Genomic DNA, 22453 nt, shown 5'->3' on the forward strand with positions numbered 1-22453 from the left:
TGAAAGCCCTTCATTAGTAATTACAGACACTTTTCAGGTATTTCCTTTATGATTCTCTTCTACTTTTGCACAGTTTTCTCTCCTACATGTTCTGTGCAATATGTTAGAATTAAAGGGTAGAACCAGGAGTTCATAATCATTCATTTGTCATTCATTGTGGAGAAGAATTAAGGGAGGAATACAAGGGATGGGAGTGCTGGGGTGGGAATAGGGATATGCGAGATGATCAAGGACAGCAGGGAGCAAGCCACATGGAAATCTAGAGGAAGAATATTCTAAGCAGGGGGAACAGCAAGTGCAAAGGCCTTAAGGTGAGAGTGTGTTTGATGCATTGGAGGAACAGCAGGGCCTGTGTAGCTAGAGGACAGAAGGGGAGGGTGGTTGGATAGGAAGCCAGACAGGAGCCACCAGCCACATCCTGCAGGATCTTGCTGGCCATTTTAAGAACTTTGGCTTTTGTTATGAGTGAAATATACCCAACTCTGATCTGCCCCTAGAAATTATGTCTGGTGCTCTTCAGGAAAAGCATCAGAATCCATAATAGTACAGCCTGGGCCCTATACACAGAAAGCCAGCCACTGACTAACAAATACTTCAATTTATTAAGTGCTGTGCACATCATCCAGAAGATGCCTTGGCAAATGAGCTCAGTACTAGGCTAGATGCTGTTACTATGTCCTGAGCCTCTGGATAAAAGTTAGGTACTCCACTCCTCTCTGGCAAAATCTAAAAGTAATGGAGGGAGCAAGAAGCTGCATAGTGTAGGGGAAGAATGGTTTTGGAGACTTGAAGCATCCGTAGACAAAAAGACCTAGATTTAAATCCAAACTCTGCCACTTACTAGCTGTGTAACTTATACAAACTCATAATCCCTCTGAGCCTCAGTTTTCTTCACTCGGAATGAAAATAGTAGCTTCCTTATAAGAGTGTTGTGAGCACTAAAATAATGTGAATTATGTGTTTTGCACAGTGCCAGCAAATAACCACTTCATTATTAAGTATTAAGCTAGGCTGACCAGCTCTGGCACTTGAACAAGATCATTCCTTTGGCCAAACCTCAATTTTTCCATCTGTAAGATGAGTATGACTATCTATCTGCCAAAATTAAGTGTTGAGGGTGCTTTGGACTCAAATGAACCACCAAAGCCACTTCTGGGAGAGACTGACAGGTGAGTGGAAAGAGCCACAGACCTACTTCCCATGCGTGGCTAGGTAATTTGATTAGAGCAAACCTTTCTGTTTGTTTGTTTTTAAATTCTGGCTTTTGGAGTATTGCACTTGGCAAATTACCTTCTCAAATATTTTTTCCTCATTTACAAATTGGGGATGACAGTCTCTAATGTACAGAAGTAAAGTGAGGAATTTTCATACGGTATCTGGCATAATGCGGGGTACAGTGGGGATTAGGGGTGGAAGTGGTGTCCGCTATTATTTTTATTATTGGCAAAAACAAATCTAATGGACCTGAGGACACGGGGAGGCGGAAGGTTTAGCTGGGACGAAGTGAGAGAGTATCGTTGACATATATATGCTACCAAGTGGGAAGCAGCCGCATAGCACAGGGAGATCAGCTCGGTGCTTTGTGACCACCTAAAGGGGTGGGATAGGGAGGGTGGGAGGGAGACGCCGAGGGAGGAGATATGGGGATATATGTAAATGTATAGCTGATTCACTTTGTTATACAGCAGAAACTAACACAACATTGTAAAGCAATTATACTCCAATAAAGATGTTAAATAAATAATAATAAAAAATAAGAATGCACATTAAAAAAAAACCCCAAATCTCCTCCCACGATTAAGAGAACACGCTTGATGGCCAGCTGGGGCTGTGAACACTGCAGATACCTAATCCTTCCAGCATTTCAACTTCCTTTGCCCTGAGCCTGCTTTTCCCTTTATGCCCATCAGTTGGCGCCTTTTGCCGTCCTTTTTTCCCCAAGCTGGCTTCTGGGGGCTGCAGTCGCTCCCCAGCTCTCAGGTCACATGGCCTGCCAGAGCGAGGGGACTCCGCGCCGGAGCTGCGCCGCAGGAGGTGAGGTTTCCGCGCGCACCCGGCTGCGCCCGCTCTTCCGAGGCCTCAGGGTCCGGCGATGGCTCCTCCATGGGCATGGGCCAGATAGACGAGGCGACACCAGCAGCGGCCTTCAGCGTGCGCAGGGGACGGAGCTGACCGCCCCCACCGGGTAGGTTTCCGCTGCGCACGATATGCTCAGCCCCCTTGGCATCATGACTGGAGCGCCCACCCCGGAGACGTCTCCAGAGCGAGGGAAAAAGAATTAGGGTTGCTGCAGCTGGCACGCGGAGAGCAATTGCAGGGTCTGGCGCAGCCTGGGAGGGCCTGCGACCCCGGCGGTGTTCTCTGGGCGGGCGGGCTTCGCTGCGGCCCCGCTCGTGGCGGTGGCTGCTTCCTGCCGGAGGACCGCGGGGACCCCAAAAGGGCGTCCCCCGCGCGGCCAGGGCCGGGATCTGCGCAGGGATGACAGTGTTGCAGCGAGCTTGCCTCCCTACCCCTTGTCCGCTTCCGTGGCGCCGCGAGGCCGACAGAAAGGCTGGAGCCGGGCGTGTGCGAGTCCAGGTAAGACCCAGCTCCTGCCCAGCGTGGTCCGGCCGAGCAGCCTAAGGGAGGATCGCCTAATGGCCGCCCGCTCGTGGCTGCCTCTGCCGCGCGTCGGCCCCTCGGGCCAGCCCCGCGCACCGACACGCGCGCTGCTGCGGCGTTGGGTTTGTGCGGGCGACCTCGCAGCCCCTAGACCGAGGAAGGGCAACCGGGCAGAGAAGGCGTCCTTCCCAGCTCCCGGAAAGACCGGACCGAGGGAGTCAACCCGGCGATTGAGACTGTTAGTTTCTTCCTACGGGTGGGGAAACAGACCCGAGCGCGGTGGGGACACCCCAAGGTCAGTGGCAGACACTAGATCCACTCTGGTCCTCCGCTGACATTCTCGTTCCATGAGGGATAGTTAGGACCACCCCGGCTCGGCTCGCCCTCTTCCTGGCCTCTGGGTGCGGGCGTTGCCAGTGCCGCACTGCGCTCGCAGTATTGGAGAGTGGGTGTAACCCCGGCATCCCCTGCTTGTCCCTTTTTCTACCCTAGGTGAGGGGACACAAGGGCGGATCCAATGATAATGATAATCTCACTATGATCATTAGCAAAACCTGCGTGTGTGTGTGTGTGTGTGTGTGTGTGTGTGTGTGCGCGCGCGTGTGTGTGCGCGTTTCCCCTAGAGAACTAAACCTCGTAAGGCGGATTGGCTTTTAGGGATGCATTTCTAGAGTGCACTGCACCAGGTATTTTAGGAGGTGAGAAGAGAAAACCATGTTTGTCTAACATTATTAAAATTAGAATTTTTTAAAAGGATAAGCTTATTACAAAACATTCAGGAAACAGAAAAATGTAAAGGAGAAACTAAAGATAACTTAAAACTTCATCTCCTATATTGTTGAGATTTCCTAGATATATTAAAATTTTCTCTGCATACACATTTAATCCAGTAACGTGGGCAAAACATATTGTTTCAGTTTGTACGTCTGATTACCCAGGGGGAAGCAAATCTTTTTCCTCTATGTATTGGCCTTTTGCATTTGTGTGTGTGAATTGACTATTAATACTTTTGCCCCTTTTTCAGTTGGAGTGTCTTTCTGTTCCTGATTTTTAAGCGCTCTTTATATATTACACATTAAGTTAGTAATTCTGTTATCTATGTTGCACAGTCTTTACCAATTTACTTAATGTTTTTGTCAGTTTTTCATCTTTGGCCGTTCAGCTCTATTCTTCTTTTTTCTTTATGGTTTCTGCTAGAGTATTTTGCTGAGAAAGGCCTTTACTAACCCAAGTTTGTATATTCTCCTGTATTTTCTTCATGTACTTTTAAGCTTTGGTTTAAAATTTTTAATGTGTAATTTATTCTAGTTTAAGTTGTAAAGTGGAGAGCTAATTACTTTTCCTAAATGGTTAGCCAGTTGCTACAAAGCTATTAAGTTCATTTTTTACCCCTGATTTAGACTGCTACAATTATGGTATATTAAATTATTATATATTTATATCTGTTTGTAGATTTTTGCATGTGTCTATCAGTATATTTTGGTGCCAGTGCCATGTTATTTTAATTACTGAAGTTTTATAACAAGTTTAATATCATATTACCCAGTATCACCTTCCTGGCTTTTTAAAAAAGCAGTTTTATTAAGGTATAGTTTCCATGCAGTAAAATGCACCATTTAAATGTATATTTTGATGAATTTTGTCAAATATAACGACCATCACAATAAAAAATTATGGAGCACTACATAAACTTAATGTCATCCTCGCACAGGGGCCATGCTAATCTTCAATATATCATTCCAGTTTTAGTATATGTCCCAGCAAAGCGAGCATTTCCTAGCAGTTTTTATTAGTACTAATTCCAGGTTATCTTTAGAATACTTTGGTCAAATTAACCAGCCTCCTCCTGTTCCACCAAAAGAAACAAATCATGTTTGGATTTCTATAGGATTTTTGATAATTAAGGTCCTGAGAGTAGAACCCCTGTGTGTGTCACGTTCACTATTCCAGTGCCTGGTACAAGACTCAGTATTTGTTGAATTAAACTTTTAACAATGATCATAAAAGTAATATATGCTCTTTGAGAAGTGTAGAGGGCAAAACAGGAAACCTCCATCCTGCATACCTTCATCTCTCCTTCACTAAATTATACTCCATGTTAAAAATAAAATGATCATACTATGTACACTTTTCTACAATTTGTGTTGACATAGTTTGCATTTTTCCCTTAGAGACTTTTTCAAACTGCCTGGTTCGATATAACGAATTACCATAAACTGGGTGCCTTAATCAGCAGAAACATTTATTTCTCACAGTTCTGGAGTCTGGAAGGCTGCGATCAGGGTACCAGCACAGTTGGGTTCTGATAAGGGGCCCTCTTCCTGGTTTATGGATGGCCACCTTCTTGATATGTTCTCACTGGCAGAGGAGAGAGAGGAAGCAAGCTCTCTTCTGTCTCTTATAGGGGCACTAATCCCAGCAAAAGAGTTCCACAAACATGACCTAAATATCTCCTAAATACCCCATCTCCAAATATCATCACATTGGGGATTCGGATTTTGATATATGAATTTGGGGGGAACACAAACATTCAGTCCACAGCAGAGGTTTAGCTAAGACTTTTTAAATGTCAGTATATTTAAACCTTTCATTTTCCTTTTAATGTCTCCATATCATCTCCATGTGTAATTATCTAAACATCTGTTCCCTATTGCTGGCCATTTCCTTTCCCTGTAGTTTGTCTATCCTTCTCCCTGCCCTGTCCTCTATTCCTCTCCGCCTCTTTCTGCCTCTCTTTGTTACTTACAAACAAAATTGCTGTGAACATTCCTTGTCTATGTTTGGTAGCATGTGTTGGCACTTCTGCAGGGTAGATTCCTAGAAGTAGAATTTCTGTGTCAAAGGAGATGCACATATAAAATTTTTGTAGATACCTTCCCAACTTTCCCTCCAAAGGTTCCACCAATTTATATGAAAGCGCCCATTTACTGTACTGGCCCACTCCCTCTTGAAGTAAATTGGATTGACATTATGTTAAATATAGAGATTAATTTTGGAGAAAGAGACCTCCATCTCTTCTTTCATTAGTGAGACTTCTCAGCTGGGAAAATGTTATTTTTATCCATTTATTACACTTTAGAATGTCCTTCAGTAGAATTTTATAGGTGTGTATATTCTGCATATTTAAAAAATTTATTGTAGATATTTTTGGTTTCTTTATATTTTCATTTTGACTGAGATATTTTATCCCATTGATTAATTTAGTAATTGTCTGATTAGCTGAAGGCAATCAGTGTATATATGTAGTGTGTGTATAACATTATATATTATTTTTGCATATTAATTCTGTTACTGAACACATTCTGAAAGTCTGTTACCATTTCTAATGGTTTTTCAGCTGATTTTCTTGGGTTCCCAATCCATGCAGAGACAATATTGCGTATTGGTTGAGAACATGAGTTCTGGAAACAGTCTGCCTGGATTTCAAGTTTTGCTACCCATTTAAAGCTTTGTTAACCTAGGGTACAAGTTAATTGTGCCTTAATTTTTTTCAGGTATAAAATGGACTTAATAATAGTACTTCTCATAGGCTTCTTATAAGGATGAATGAGATGCTTAGAACAGTGCCCAGCACATAAGAAGTGCTCAGCAAGCACTTCCAAGCACTTCCAAGTAAGTTGATCTCTGCACATTAAATTGGGAGTCTTTGATACTCCCAATTTTATAGCTGAGGAATTGAGACCCATAGAGGTCATTTATTTGCTTAACAAACATGAAACCTTTTCTATGTATAGAATACTGTGCTGGGTCTGTGAGGGGTATCAAAGGTAAATTAGACTGAATCCACTAATGAGGGATTTATAAGGCCAATTGGGTGGTAAATCAAGGGCCATGAAAAAAGCCATGTAAGGCAGCAGGTATCATGAAAATAGCATAGGCTTTGAAATTTTTCCTGTGTTTGAATTTCCTGCTTTCAACATGGTAGCTTTTTTTTTTTTTTCATTGAAATGAGATTAGTTCCATTACTATTTGAGAGTTGCTCTTTTGGTCACAAGAAATATACCTAAGAGTCCAGTACAGAACTTGGTTATGTAGTAGGAGCTTAATAAGTGGTAACTATAAATAGATACAGTCTAAAGTAGAAAGTGACAAATGAATGTCCTTGGATGAAAGTTCATGTAAAGGGCCTTAGCACTTGAGGAAAAAGAGACATTATTTCTGGTTGGGAGTGTTTACCTAAAACAAATAGACTGGCAATTATTTCTCCAGCAAAGATGGGTTTATTTGGGATAGCAGAGAAGTGCAATTCAGGGTCTGCAACCGTGGTGAGTCATGTGCAAGTCCCTGCACAGCAAGGGAAGGCGAGTGCTTTTATGGAGGGGAAAAGAAAGTTGGAGGGCAATAGTAAATAAACAGCCATGGCTTTTTGTTGCCTGAGTCCTTGCCAGGAAAGAAGAATCTTTTTCTTCTTCTCGGGCTCTGCTGTCATCACAGGACAAGAGAGCTCCCCTTTCTGGTCTCCACACTCTATTTAATTGAATTTTCTGTTTAATAATTTTTTACATTTCCTCCTTTTGATGAAGATCTTTCTCTGAAAGCACTGCTGATCAAGTGTCAGGTTTTCTACTTTCAGAGGCTTTTTGTCCCTCAATGTCAGGAAATACCTTTCCTGGGTACAGTGTCTCATATCGGAGGGAATAGATTAGGAATCTATTGAGGTCACATGTAAGTAACAAGGAGGGGTAGGAGGGAGAACTCTCAGGCACTTTTCATAAAAAGTCTATATGTTATCAAGATCATAGACATTAGAGATTACTTGAAGTGTTGTCGTTTTCAGTGATTTGGTAACAAACTTCCAACAGGCCTGGTCTGGATATCTTGAGAAAGCTGTCTCATCAGATGCTTCAGTTCTGGGAAATCTTTACTTTCAGGTCACCAGATGATGTGCAGGTCCATTCAGGGTTTTATGCTGTCTTTAGGTGTGTCACATGTATCCAAGAGTCTATTCCTTGGAGTTCGGCAGCACAAGGGTCGGTTTACCTGATAGGGACATTTCCAGTGAGGTTGAAGAGAGAGTCTTTCTGGAGGTGACTTTTTCAATAGACAAAATCTCCAGGTTGCAAGACATGATGCTTAAGGTTTTCATCTCCCTAGAGTGCACTGTGAAAAGATTGCTTTACCGCACATGGATATTTTTAATACGAGCAATAGGCCTCTACACTATTGCAGTAGCTCTCCTTTTATCAGTTGTGAGTCAAAGGAAGCAGGAGCCAAGTTCATTGGGTGTCCTGGGACTGTCTCAAAGTGTAAGAGTTTTTGAGTTATAAAAGAAGTGGCTCTTACCCACTGGACCACCAGGGAAGTCCCTCCAATTGAATCTTAATGACATTAGTGCATTTGACTAAACCAGAGGATTGAGGGTGGTAAGCACAGTGAAAGTGTAAAACTGGCCAAACAGTGCAGAATTGTCAAAGTACCTGACCAGTAAAATAGCTTCCTCAATCATTATGGCGTTCAAGAGGAGTTCCCTAAGTAGGGATAATCTTTTCCCAAAAGACATTAGCCAGAGAAGAGGCAGCAGCCCGTCTGCAAGGGAAGGCTTCAGTTCAGTATGAAAATATACAGACCATGTCTCAAACATATTTATATCCACAAAATAGAGGAAGTTGTATGAAATCCATTTGCTAGACATCTAATCATCTGTTAGACAGTTTAAACTGTCCAGGAGCATTACGAACAGACTTCCTAGTACTTCCCACTTGTACTTCAACAAGTGGTACAGTGAGGTGCAGGCACTTTTTGTAGCCTTGTTAATGTTTCCCCACCAATACTGATTCATGAATGTTATCATTTTGTCAGTAGACCTATGGCTTAATGCATGTACAGTAGTGAGGAGTGGGAATTTCAGTGTCTCTGGTAGGATTGGGTTATTCTTTGGTCCTAACCAGAGATTTCTCTTTTTATCAAATCAACAGTTGTTGAATTTCTAAACTTGTTTTTCCTTTTCAGAAGCCAGTTGTTGGGCTTCTCTAGCCAGTTTTTCTAAGTTACCATTTGGGGAGCCTTTGGACCATGATAGAGGTTTGGCTGCTGAGGGTTTCTTTAAGGGCAGCCTTTTTTTGTAGAAATGTCAGCAAGGTGATCTCCCTTAGCTTCCAGAGAGTCAAGTTTAGAAAGCCTCAGAATCTTAATAGCTAACATGCCAGGTAAACGTATCGCACCCAAAAATTTCTAAACATAGGAGCCATTTTAAATTTTATTTCTGCTTGAAGTAAGGAAGCCACGTTTCTTCCACAACATTGCAAAACCATGAACTACTCTGAAAGTATATCTGCCATCAGTATAAATCTTTGGCAGCTTTGTTCTTGGCTAGAAGTACAAGCCCTTTTAAGAGCATATAATTCAGTTTGTTGGACTGAAGTAGCCATAGGTGAAGATGCTGCCTCAACAACATCAAAAGGAGTTGCAGTAGCATACACAGCACAATATTTGCCATTGTCACTTTTTAAATAAGAACCATCAGTGAACCACAAGACGTCAGTGTTACAAAAAGGATTTTCCTGCAGATCATCATCAGGGGTCAGGAGGTGATTTGTCAGTGGTAAGCGGTCGTGAGGGACTTCATCATTGATGTGGGGGGAGAAGAGTAGCAGGGTTAAGGTTATTACAGCGTAAAAGAGTTACGTGAGAAGCAGTTAACAAAAGGACTTTATAGGAGGTGAGGCGGCTAACTGAGAAATGTTGAGAGTGAGCACCAAGATTGTGGTTCCATTGTCAATTAGGACTGGAAGAGATTCATCCCCAATCTGGAGAAATGTTTCTCCAATTCTATTAAGTGGGAAGATTGGGAAGAGACCCTGTAGTCCCCGCCCCCAGCCCCATTGTTGAGAATTCAGAGGACATTGGAAAGACTGGTTAGAGGGCAGAGGTGCTGAAAATGCTTAAATTTGTAACAATTTCTTTTCTGATGTCCTGGCTGTTTGCAACTAAGCCAGGCCCTCAGGGAGTGGCTTGTAAAGTATTCAGTCAAACAGATAGCTAGTGGGAAGCAGCCGCATAGCACAGGGAGATCAGCTCGGTGCCATGTGACCGCCTGGAGGGGTGGATAGGGAGGGTGGGAGGGAGGGAGACGCAAGAGGGAAGAGATGTGGGAACATATGTATATGTATAACTGATTCACTGTGTTATAAAGCAGAAACTAACACACCATTGTAAAGCAATTATACCCCAATAAAGATGTAAAAATAAATTAAAAAAAAAAAAAAACCCTACCGGGGTGGGCGGGTTTTGCCTTTTCCCTCAGCACTGAGCCCTGGGGCTTCAGCAATGGAGAGTGCTCACGTACCCAATAAGAGCAGCTTCCTTGCTAGTCCTGTTGGTCTTATGGATGTATTGCCACATTGGTTTTCAGAGTTACGTGTTTGGGGGCCTGTCCCTCAGGTGGGAGTCTTAAAAGTTGGGGCTCTGGGTATACCCTTCACTCCTCAGGGAGCAGCTGGTTGTTGGGAGGTTGGTCCCAATTGTCTGGCACTGTGCCAGGGGTGGGGTTTATGGAAAGAGCATGTCTTAGCCTTTCCTGACTGTTTTGACATGGGTATTTTCTCATTTGCCTGATGTCACTCAGCTAGTTTCTGGATTTCTCTCAGAAGGAATTTCTCCTCATGTACATTCGATGTGTCCATGGGAGGAAGGAAGATAAGGAGGCTTCAATGTCACCATCTTGGTCTCTCCCTGAGTTTGCTTACTCTTCACGTGTGTGTGTGTGTGTGTGTGTGTGTGTGTGTGTGTGTGTGTGTGTGCGATCTTGCCGCATATTCATACTTGCCTTGGAATAGGAAATAAACATTCAGTAAAAACATATAGGCAAAATACATTTTAACCATGCAACTGTTAACCTACAATCACTATGTATTGGGTTGACCAAAAAGTGCCTTCAGTTTTTAAGTAAAAATAAAAGACACATTTTTTGTTTTCACCAAGAACGTTATTGAACAACGTGTTCACTCTTTTGTTCCACTACCTTCTACCATTTGTCAGGCAACTTCATAATTCCATCTTCCCAAAACCTTTTATCTTTTGGAGCAAAGAACTGTTCTAGGTACCTTTTACAGTCTTCCAGGGAATTGAAATTTTTTCTCTTAAGAGAATTTTGTAGAGACCTAAATAAATGGAAATCCGAAGGTGCAATGTCTGATGAATACGGTGGATGAAACAGAACTTCCCAGCCAAGCTGTAACTGTTTTTGTCTAGCCTTCAAAGAAATATGCAGTCTTGCATTATCCTGATGGAAGATTATGTGTTGTCTGTTGACTAATTCTGGACACTTTTTGTCGAGTGCTGCTTTCAGTTGGTCTAACTGGGAGCAGTACTTGTTGGAATTAATCGTTTGGTTTTCCGGAAGGAGCTCATAATAGAGGACTCCCTTCCAATCCCACCATATACCCAACATCACCTTCTTTGGATGAAGACCGGCCTTTGGTGTGGTTGGTGGTGGTTCATTTCATCTGCCCCACGATCTGTTCCACATTATTGTACAGCATCCACTTTTCATCGCCCATCACAATTTGTTTTAAAAACGGAACGTTTCCCTTACATTTCAGTAGAGAATCACATGCGGAAATACGGTCAAGAAGGTTATTTTCACTTAACTTACATGAAAGCCAAACATCAAAGCGATTAACATAACCAAGCTGGTGCAAATGGTTTTCAACTCTTGATTAGGATATTTTGAGTATGTCGGCTATCACCTGCGTGGTCTAATGTTGATTGTTCTCAATGAATGTCTTGATTTGATCACTATCAACTTCAACTGGTCTACCCGACCGTGGAGCATCGTCCAGTGAGAAATCTCCAGCACTGAACTTCACAAACCACTTTTGACACGTTCCATCAGTCACAGTACATTCTCCATAAACTGCACTAACCTTTTTTTGCGTTTCAGCTGCGCTTTTACCTTTCTTGAAATAATAAAGCATAATATGCCGAAAATGTAGCTTTTTTTCTTCCACCTTCGGTATTAAAATGGCTACACAAAAATTCACCAATTTTGATAAGTCTTTTTTTAAATGCACACTGATATATGACAGCTGTCACATACAATCTAACATTGTTTCGAATGAAGTTAAAGACAAAATGCTACTAGACCCATCTTATGGAAAAAACCGAACGAACCTTTTGGCCAGCCCAATACTTTATATTTTTGCACGTAGACCTAACATTGCAATTAAAAAAAAAAAAAGTAAACCAGATTGAGACCCTTAGGAGGATTTTTTGCGGGGGAGGCAGATATATTTCAAAAAACAACATGAATTTTCTACAATTAAATACAGAAAATATACTGGTTTTCCCAAATGAATAATTTGATATGTTAACACTTCACCATAAAGAATGTATACCACCTGGATGGGATCCTAGCGTAGGAAAAGGACATTAGCTAAAAACTAAAGAAATCTAAATAAAGTGTGAACTAGTTAAAAAAAAAATAGAATTAGTAGCCTCAAACTATAAGGCAGTTACTTTGTGAGTTTGCTTACTTTTAATGGGTACTTAGTATTCCATTCTTTGGAGGTACCATAGTTTATTTGACTCACTCGCAACTGATGGGCACTTGGCAATATTTTGCTCTTACAAATGATGCTACAAGTCATTTCTCACACATGAGAATATATATCTAGGAAAGAATGCTAGAAATGGAATTGCTGAGCATTAGTGTGTTTTGTTAGATATTTCTAAATTAATTCTACAGAGGTTGTGCCAATTTATACTCCCACTTTGCTAATGCAAAATACTTGAGTACTTGTTTAGTAGGTCCTAAGATAACACAGGCCAGGGTTGGCCCCTCTAGGAGATTGTATTACAGGATGAGAAAAAGCTATCTATGTGAAGAGACAAGGAAGGTGTGGGAATAAGAATGTTCCAGGGTAAGGGAGTTGCATGAGCAAAGACCAGGAGATGAGCAAGAGCTTAGCATAGTTGATGTTCGAAAAGAAGGTCAGCATGTCTAGAGCTGCCCTGCTCACTGGCCGCATGTGGCTATTAAGCACTTAAAGTGTGGTTTGTCTGAATTGACATATGCTGTAAATGTAAAGTACACGCTGGATTTCAAAGACTTAGTATGGAAAAAAGAATGCAGAATACCTTATTAATAATTTTTTATATTGGTTTCACGTTGAAGTAATAGTTTTGATGTGTTGTAGTAAAATATATTATTAAAATTCATTTCATCTGTTCCTTTTTACTTTTTTATTGTGGCTGCTAGAAAATGTTAAATTACATATGTGGCTTGCATTATATTTCTATTGGACAGTGCTAGTCTAGAGCAGGGGTTGATAAACTATGGGCTGCAGGCCAGATTTGGTCTACAGCCTGTTTGTTTGTTTGTTTTCCTACAGCCTGTTTTGATGTGGCTGGAGCACTAAAAAATAGATTTTACATTTTTTGAAAGAGTTAAAAAAAAAGAAATAGTCTAAGAGGAATATGTGACAGAGACAGTGTGTAGCCCACAAAGTCTAAAATATTTACTATCTAGCCCTTTGCTAGTCTAAAACATACAGAGAAAAGAGGGCAGTAGAACAAGATGCCAGGGGAAGGCAGCGTCCAGATCATAAAGGGCCTTTTGTATCATGATACGATGTTTAGATTTTATTAAAAGAGCAATGGAAAGGTAAAGAAGGGTTTTAAGCAGGAGAGTGACATGATCAGATTTATATTCTTAAATGATAATTGTCTACGTGTGTGCATGTGTCACATTCTCACTTTACCAAAAACTCACTAGAATAGGGTATTGAAGGAAGTTGGATGGTAGTTTTACACCAAACACTGAACTCTGCATTTCCACCATAATCGCTTTGTCATCTTAGCACTTAATATGTGCCTGGCATTTTCTGAGCTGTGTGCCTTATCTTATTGACTGTATTTTGTTCCTTCTTTAAGTGGTTACAGCTCTCTTGGATAATAGCAAGGGTAGGGAGAACAGTGTGAGCAGGAAGCCACCTACATGACTCCATTCCCAAGATCAACTAAGGTAGAGTGTGAGCTCAACCCAGTTTCAGCCCTTGGCTGCCACTGGAAGTGATGTGGAACTGGCGAGGCCATGGGAATGTGCAGACACATGATTTATTAACTCCATTGGCTTGAACATCACAGGGCGATGCAGCAAGTCTGCAGGTCTTTGAAAGTCCACATAACAGCAAACCTGGGGTCTCATACTACTCAACCCTCTCCCCGCTTATTTCCCTCTTTAATACTATCCAGATCTCTTACTAGTACTGGGCTAGTCTGTCTCACCTCTGGAGTCCCACAATATAATCTGCTGCTGTTGCTGAAATGAGACTTATCTCTCTACTTCCTTAAGTTACTATGTCATCATGCCGTAGAGAGAAGTTTGGTATTCTACACAACTCTAATGGCAAGGTAGGCTAACTGCTGTAATAATAAGCAAGTCAAAAAATCATTAGTGGCTAGAAACAACGGTTTGTGTATTACTCACAACACAGCCCACTCTAGGTTGGGCGGGTGCTGGGAGGTGAGCTGTAGGAGGGACCTCTGTTCCAGGCAGTCATTCAAGGACCCAGGCCTGCCCTGTGGTGGCTCCTCCCTCCTCTAGATCCACCAAGGCTGTCCAGCCAGCAGATGGAGAAAGAGAGTCAAGAAGGCACATCTGCTCTCAACCACGTTGTTCCAGAAGTCATAACTGTCATGTTGCTCACATTTTACTGGCAAGCCCTAGTCACATGACCCCACCTGGAAGAAAGCAGGCTAGGAGATGTGGTCTTTCTGTGTGCCCAAGAAGGGGAGAATGTAAGAGAGCACTAGACTGCACCACAACAACCTTGTATGGTACCTGGGCAGTCCTTCTTCAAGATAGCTCACAAGCTAGGCCATTTCCTTCCCAATATGTGCAAACTTTATTATGCTTCTGAGGTAAGAGGTTTACCTTTTATTCTATAGACACCGTTTAGTTTGGCATTGACCTTACTGGAGTTATACTGACTTTGTCCTTTTAGTTCTGTTTTTGGGTGCAAGTCTGTTTTCCCTCAGATTATTAGACCTACTTACTCCTAAAATATTACTAAGCTTGTACATATAGGGAGATTTTATATTTATATATATATATATATATATATACATTTTTTTTTTTGGCTGTGCCGTGTGGCATGTGGGATCTTAATTCCCCAACCAGGGATTGAACCCGCACCCCCTGCAGTGGAAGCGCAGAGTCTTAACCACTGGACTGCCAGGGAAGTCCAGCTATGGATATATTTTAATGGCATTTTTATTCTGTATGATTTTGCTCTGTAACACATTTAATCTTCACAGTAACCCTGTGAGATAGGTATTATTATTACCTCCATTTTAGAGGTAAGGAATCCAAGCTGTGGAGCGGTGAAGTGACCTTTCACCGACTGGCTGAGCTGGTATTCACTCCAGCATGTGCCTCACCTCAGGCTTGTACTCTGAGAGATGATGTCACACTACATTCCTTCCTGGACCAGGCTTGCAGCAACTTTCTGTTTCATCTTCATCTCTGCTACCCTCTCCCTACCTCACTGAAACGCTGCTTATAGATCTTCCTTCAGATATTTCCTCCCCTCCCAAAGTCTGGGGCTCTAGAGTTCTCTTGAATATGGGGGAGAGATCCTTTCTCTCACTGGTTCCCATGGCAATTCTGTAAATTATAAAACGGAAGAACAATCAGGATTAAATTAACATGTAATTTTAAGTATAGTTGCATGAGGATAGAGAGATAGGAATGGAAGATCTTGATAAAGACATTTCAGGGAATCCTAAATAGTCCTTTTCTTGTTTGGGATGTACAAAAAAGTTTTCAGAAACTACTATGCACCGTTAGTCCACAAGTACTTACAATGTACTTACCTTGGAACTTACTTTAAATGCGTCTTTCCTTTGTGCCTTTCTTTTTTGCGTCTGTTTTAAGAACCTGTGGCTATGTAGCTGCTGAATTGAAGTAATGATTTTGCTAGCCTATCTGGTGACGTTCTGGGACACTGTAAACCTTAACTAAGCATCTGTAGGTGTGAAGACTTGGTTGGATGTACCAAGGTTTCATTACTCATAGAAATGATCAAAGAATCCCAGAGATCATTAACAGATACAACCAAAGAAGAGTATACTGGAGAAAATACTTAAGTCTCTAGTAGCTACAGAGCCTAGAATTAGAATTTCTGGTTTGACATGTGCTGAGTTCCATCCCTGGATGTTTTAAAGCCCTGTACCATTCTTTACTTTTCTCTCTTTAGGTTTGCCTTGCACTGATTTTGGCCTGAGGTCCAGGATGGTTTGTTCTTGGGACCAGACCTGACCAGAAGTCGACCTCATGAGCACTTCAAGCTCTCCAGCTGCCATGCTCCTCCGGAGGCTGAGGCGGCTCTCCTGGGGCAGCACTGTTGTCCAGCTCTTCATCTTAACGGTGGTGACCTTTGGTCTGCTGGCCCCCCTGGCCTGTCACCGGCTTCTGCATTCTTACTTCTACCTGCGCCACTGGCATCTGAACCAAATGAGCCAAGAGTTCCTGCAGCAAAGCTTGAAAGAGGGTGAAGCTGCCCTCCACTACTTTGAGGAGCTGCCCTCTGCCAATGGCTCGGTGCCCATTGTCTGGCAGGCCACTCCCCGCCCCTGGCTGGTCATCACCATCATCACTGTGGACAGGCAACCTGGCTTCCACTACGTCCTGCAGGTGGTGTCCCAGTTCCACCGGCTCCTTCAACAATGCGGCCCCCAGTGTGAGGGGCACCAACTCTTCCTGTGCAACGTGGAGCGGAGTGTGAGCCATTTCGATGCCAAGCTGCTGTCCAAGTACGTCCCTGTGGCCAACCGCTATGAGGGCACTGAAGATGACTACGGCGACGACCCTTCGACCAACTCGTTTGAGAAAGAGAAGCAGGACTACGTCTATTGCCTGGAATCCTCCCTGCAGACCTACAACCCAGACTACGTCCTGATGGTGGAAGACGACGCCGTTCCAGAAGAGCAGATCTTCCCAGTCTTGGAGCACCTTCTGCGGGCTCGTTTCTCCGAGCCGCACCTCAGAGATGCCCTTTATCTAAAGCTCTATCACCCCGAGAGGCTCCAGCACTACATCAACCCAGAGCCCATGAGGATCCTGGAGTGGGTCGGTGTCGGCATGTTGCTGGGGCCCTTACTAACCTGGATATACATGCGGTTTGCCAGCCGGCCGGGGTTTAGCTGGCCCGTCATGCTCTTCTTCTCCCTGTATAGCATGGGGCTGGTGGAGCTGGTGGGCCGGCACTATTTCCTGGAGCTGCGGCGGCTGAGTCCTTCCCTGTACAATGTGGTCCCTGCTTCACAGTGTTGCACCCCGGCCATGCTCTTCCCTGCCCCGGCGGCCCGGCGGACCCTCACCTACCTGTCCCAGGTGTACTGCCACAAGGGCTTCGGCAAGGACATGGCACTGTACTCACTGTTGAGGGCCAAGGGGGAGCGGGCGTATGTGGTGGAGCCCAATCTCGTGAAACACATCGGGCTCTTCTCCAGCCTTCGGTACAACTTGCACCCAAGTCTGCTCTAGCCTGCCAAGAAATGCCGTTCTGAACTTGGCCACTTCTTGGAGATTCAACTGTTGAGCTCTTTACTTGGACGTGGTTGCTTGCCGATATTTCATTGTTTTAGGGTTGCTAGGGATATAGACACTGGGATGGCTGAGGAACATACAAGTCCAGAACCTTGGCTTTGGTAACTCTCTGGCAGGAGCAAGCTGTTCACCGTGGGTCCAGACCTCTCGCCCTCCACACAGCCACACTGCCTCATGCAGTCTGACCCACCCAAAGAAGGGCATTTAAACACCACTTATATTCTCCAGTTGTTTTTCACTCTGCTTCACGACAGAGTTTGTGACTGCCAAAAATATTGTACACAGTGATATGACCAGTTTAGGATTTTAAGCGTAGAATTTGGTGAAAGGTGAGATTCTTTTGCAATGATTTCTTTCTCATTGGGAATAAGAATGGATGTATGTTTAGAATATATGTCCCAAGAGGCAGGACCACGTTGATAGATTCTATTTGTTTCCTTGACCTGGAGTAATAAAAGCCGCGCAGGGCCCGGCATCTTGGAGGCAGGTGACCCGGCTTTTGTTACCTGGCGTTTTCTTTTCCACACATCTGTAGTGCACTGATAATCAATGTTGTCTGTGAGAACTTTAAGGCACAGCAAGATCTGAAATCACCTTCTGGATCCTCAAAGTCAGATTGCTTATGTTTAGTAGTGATTTAATATTGAAGATTTCTATCATAATCTGATTCTTTGAAAGTTGGACATTGCAGAATGATATAGAATGGGTGAGCTTTTTACTAATAGCATATCCTTTTCCCTAACTTCGCTGGCTAATCATTCACCTTCACTTCTTTTTCTTCTATGTAGCATGATGTTATAGAAGAAAAAGCATGGACTGAAGTCAGAAGACCTGAATTTTTATTTCAGATCTCTGTTAGATCCCAGTGGTGTGAACTTGGGCAAGTCATAAGCACTCTGCATCTCAGGTTTGTCACCTGTAAAATGGGGACAGTGATATCTACTTTTTTACGTTGCCTTGAGGATTAAATGACAAAATGTATGTAGAACACTAGCAAGTGCTTATCTCACAGAGGGCACTTGGTGAATATTAGTTCTTCTCTCTCCTATAATAAGCATATGAAACTCAAGTGTATTTTGGATAAAGGTATTAATGATGTTATTTAAAGTATGATATGGGGCATAGGGCTGACACCTATGGAGCAGTTGTTCCAGACCAAACACTGCTAGGATAAAGGCTGACTTTTCCTTGTGACTTCGGAAGGATATGCAGCTCAAGATAAGAATTGTTCATTCAACTGGCAGTGATCTGAGACTCCTCTTGAGCTTATTCCAAGACTAGCATCTGAAAACTACTCTTCTCAAAAGTTACAAGTAAATTTCATTTGACAATACTTATCACACCAGTGGCCAACTGTCCCTTTGTGGGGATGGATGATTATATTAGAGTGCAAGCAGCTGTCCAGTTTGTTTCAGTGCCACATCTTCCCTTTGCTTTTAAGTTTCCACAGTGAGCTAACATCTTGGGATCTGCTCGAGAACACTGAGAGAGTAACAGGGGTTCATCACCACACTTTATAGATGAACAAACAGGCCCCGAAATATTAAAGGATTTCTTCAGGTTCACACAGCTGAACAGCAACAGAGAGGACTGGAATGTAGTAGATTTTCTGACTTCCAGCCCCTGTACTTTTTTCTTAACTGCATTCATTTTATAAATATCTATGTAGTCAAATTCTCTTTTGTGAAATCTGATTGTAACCTGGACTAAATAATGTCTCTGTAAGCTAAGGTGGTAAAACCTCACTGTGGTGTTGGTCTTGGGGAACAAACAGGTATCAATATGTGTTGTGTTATTATAGTGAGCTGTTATGTATCCCCCAGGAATGTACAAAGTGACTAGAGCTACTAGATTACTTATTGAGATTCTCAGATTCCACCCCTTCATCTCTCCTCGCCCAGTAACTGGTTCAGCCCCATGTTTGAGAAGAGAACCACCCTCAACCTAGAGTTCATTTGAGTTTGTTGCATTAGTGATTGGATCTCCTCATGAAAATTTGTGTCCAATGACAAAACATGTAAGCTGGCCAAGCCCTAGATCAGAATCATTGCTGGTTTCCATTTCTGCTCTTTCTAATTCAGTTGTCTACCACACGCAGACATTCCTTCCCCTGACTCCTTCATTCTCGATGGCTAAAGTCATCTTTGCCTTGTCTTATTTCTCTACCTACACACTAAGACATCTTCCCCCATTGATCTTAACTAGAGTCTGCCATCCTTGGACATTTTCTGCAGAAGCAAACATGCTACCCACTTTTATCCCTACCCACTTTCTAGATCACCCTTCCTTTTGTCTCTCATTCCTAGAGTCCAAATTGTGTGTGTTGTCCTGGATTAGGACAGCTGACAGCTGTCTCTCATTTAATTAAAGCTGAAGTCTCTCATTTAATCCTAAGCAGAGGGCTAGGGGAGAACTGAAGTCCCCTTCCAATATCAAGGGACATAGTTTACCAGGAGGGTAAAGGCCTCTAACAGTCCTGCATACTTTTCAGAAGTTAAATTATTGTCAGGCCTAAGAAGCCCTATTGTGACTGACTGTATTTGCATAGACTTATCAGTTCAAATAAATGCACCCGTTTCACCAAGTCATCCTGAGAAAACTGGTCGTTCTCTTGTTTCTACAGATGAGTTTTTCTGATGTGGTGAATAGTATCGAACACACACACACACTCACGCTATTGTGGGGTGTGAGCCATTCAAAAGTATGGGCTGTTTGCTTAAAAATTCGTAAGTGAATCTTGTATTTCTTAAATGGAAGCATTTGAATTGTGCTTTCTTTTTTTTACAAAAAAAGTGGTGAGAATACTATAGTGCAACTGGAGAATACAAGTAGGATGAATATAATGATAGGATTAATTTATTTTACCTTGGATACAGTCCTCATTTGGGGGAATTTATTTAATTGGTAACTTAATTTAGGTAAAGAGGCATTCTCTTTGGATTTGATTACTGTGGGATTTTTATATATACTATGATGCATTGTGAATTACTGTAACACAATATAAAATTGGGTAATTTTAAGTCACATGATCCATTTGGATATTTTTATCCCAGCTACAATGAGTTTGCTGAGAAATGCTCATTAACTGGCACTGTTTTTTTTAGGTTGGATTTTGTTTGGAAAAAAAACCCTGGAACTACATCAAAGATGATTGGAAATGTAATTCTAAAGTACTTAATATAACTGCAGTGGAGATGTGCTGTGGCTTCCAGGTCATTACAGTGCTTGGATTACAACATTGTTGTGAGTCATCACTCTGCAATGAATGGGGATTTGGGGGTTAAAATTTAACAAATTTTCTTGATCTTTTCCCTAAAAACCTATGCAGAAACATGGATGAGTGATTTGAAAAAAAAAAGCATCTATGTTAATAATTTGGGGGTAAAAACAGATGAAAATATAAAAGCAAATGATGAATTTATCAAAAAGAAACAAGGACCAGATGGCATAAGTATGTAGGAATGGGTAGCTCAGAGAGATGGGGGAAGTAGACAAAGATGTAGAGTGAAGCAGAGAGTCTCACATTTGTCACCTTTTGTGTGTCCCAAACTCCCGTATGTAATAAATCCTTTATGTCTGCCCCACTGTCATGAAATCTTTATAGGACCAGCCTATGGAGAATACAAAGGAATGAAACAATGGATAGTCAGTGTTCTGGATAAATAATTCATCCCTTTGCTAGGACCTGGCTTCCTACTGCATTTAGAATAAAATACAAACTTCTACATTACCTCCCAGGCCAGATGTGACCTGCCCCTGCAAAACTTCATTTCTTAACCACTTCCATCCTTTTTCTCCAAGCTCTAGCCACACCTGCTGTCTTTAACTTCCTCGGACTTGTTACAGCAGTTCTTACTACAAAAGGAATTTTCACTGCTATTCTCTCTGTCTGGAATGCTTTTCTCTTAGCTGAATCTTTCCTGTAATATAGGTATCAATTAAATTTTAATTCCTCTTCCCCCAACAGACTTTCCGTCCCATCTAAAGCAGTCTTTCCCCTTCCCAACCACCAGGTCATCTATCACGTTATGCAGTTTGATTCCCTTCAAAGCTCTTATTACCTGAAATGTATTATTTTTTGTTTTTTTCCTCTATTCTACACCCCCCCAGAATATAAGTTCCAGAATATCAGGGGCCTTCTAGGCTTCATTCACTGCTCTATCCCTAGAACCTAGAACAATACCTGAGACATAGTAGGAAATGAATGAGAGAGAGAGAGATGGTGGTAGTAGAGGGAGAAAGAAAGGAAGAAAGGAAGGGAGAAAAAGAGCAAAGGGATCCACAGTGGAACTGCCTCCAGAAAAAAATACTGGAAGAAAAGAAATGGGACTAGGGAAGAAAATTAGAAAGAGAGGAACAAAGAGGGATCCAGGTAGTGAGGGCTGGTTATGATGTACAATTTTGACACCTGTAAAAAGAAGTTTTTTATGTGTTTTCCAGGCAAAGGGAGTGACAAATGCAAAAAGGAACTTTTTACACCACCACACAGCTACTTTTTTCTCTGTTGTTATTAGGGTTTTGTTTTCAGGTGTGTGTGTCGGGGTTGTGTGTATTTTTGGTGGGGTGGGGGGGTCCCTGTGTGTTATTCTAAGGGGAGGGCTGGGTTTTCTCCTTCAGGCTTCAACTGCTGCATCTTCCTAGTATTACCAATGGGAATCATCTAGACGTGACCACCACCCTTGGTGGCTCCACAGCCTATCCTAGGACTTTTAGTCAAGAGGCTGGAAAGGGAATGAAGGAAAGATCACCACCTGGCACCAATGAACTCTTCTCAAGTTCTATCAGTAAGTGGAGAGATGGTTTAAGTCTTACCATGTAGCTCTGGGTGATAGCAGTAGGCTTTCCAAAACATTATGACTTAACACAAACCAAGAATAGAGAGGTAAACCTTCCCAGAGGATGGGAGGGACAGGAAACTCTTATAAGGATCATTTTTCTGGTGCATTACTTGTGTGTCCTTTAGGTTCTGTTAGCGTAGCTTTGTTTAAATGTGAGCAAGCTGAGTCCTCCGCAAAATTCATGCACTGGCCACATGTTAGACAAAGAATGCACCCCACCCCAATTTGTTTTTATCCAGAAAAAATGTAAACCCTGGCATTGCTGTGACTGAGGACCTAAAACTTTGGTTGCTTGTACAGGCCAGCAGCTCATACTTTTGAAACACAAGTCAAACCAGTGTTTGTAGATTTCTTTCTAGCAACATGTTTGGGCAGTTACTCTTGTCTTCAACCAAACCCCTTTCCAGCCCCAGTACATACAGGTCCAGAATCCATAACTAGCTGGGGTTCAGCAAAAGTAGCT

General features: G+C 42.4%; 1 protein-coding gene and 1 non-coding gene across 4 annotated transcripts; one reads left to right on the forward strand and one right to left on the reverse strand.

Annotated features, from left to right (window-relative positions):
* Nucleotides 1-1945: 1945 nt before the first annotated feature.
* Nucleotides 1946-21696, forward strand: PGAP4 (post-GPI attachment to proteins GalNAc transferase 4). Of its 3 annotated transcripts, XR_003432570.1 has the most exons (3): nt 2036-2577; nt 15801-17481; nt 17941-21696. XR_003432570.1 is itself a non-coding variant. In XM_027105346.1 (2 exons), exon 2 carries the CDS (start codon nt 15878-15880, stop codon nt 17087-17089), a length of 1212 nt encoding a protein of 403 aa, XP_026961147.1. In that variant the 5' UTR covers nt 1946-2185; nt 15801-15877; the 3' UTR covers nt 17090-17645. The 3 variants fall into 3 exon arrangements, 2 of the variants coding, with proteins under 2 accessions (XP_026961147.1, XP_026961146.1); XM_027105346.1 differs by lacking the exon at nt 17941-21696 and having other exon boundaries at nt 1946-2185; nt 15801-17645; XM_027105345.1 differs by lacking the exon at nt 17941-21696 and having other exon boundaries at nt 15801-17645.
* LOC113620291 (U6 spliceosomal RNA) lies at nt 4269-4372 on the reverse strand. Its single transcript, XR_003432737.1, has one exon. It is a non-coding gene; the product is annotated as a U6 spliceosomal RNA (small nuclear RNA).
* Nucleotides 21697-22453: the final 757 nt, after the last annotated feature.

Source organism: Aethalodelphis obliquidens, unplaced genomic scaffold, assembly GCF_003676395.1.
Source record: "Aethalodelphis obliquidens isolate GAN/ISIS:26980383/991018 unplaced genomic scaffold, ASM367639v1 scaffold7, whole genome shotgun sequence".
Taxonomy (NCBI): Eukaryota; Metazoa; Chordata; class Mammalia; order Artiodactyla; family Delphinidae; genus Aethalodelphis; species Aethalodelphis obliquidens.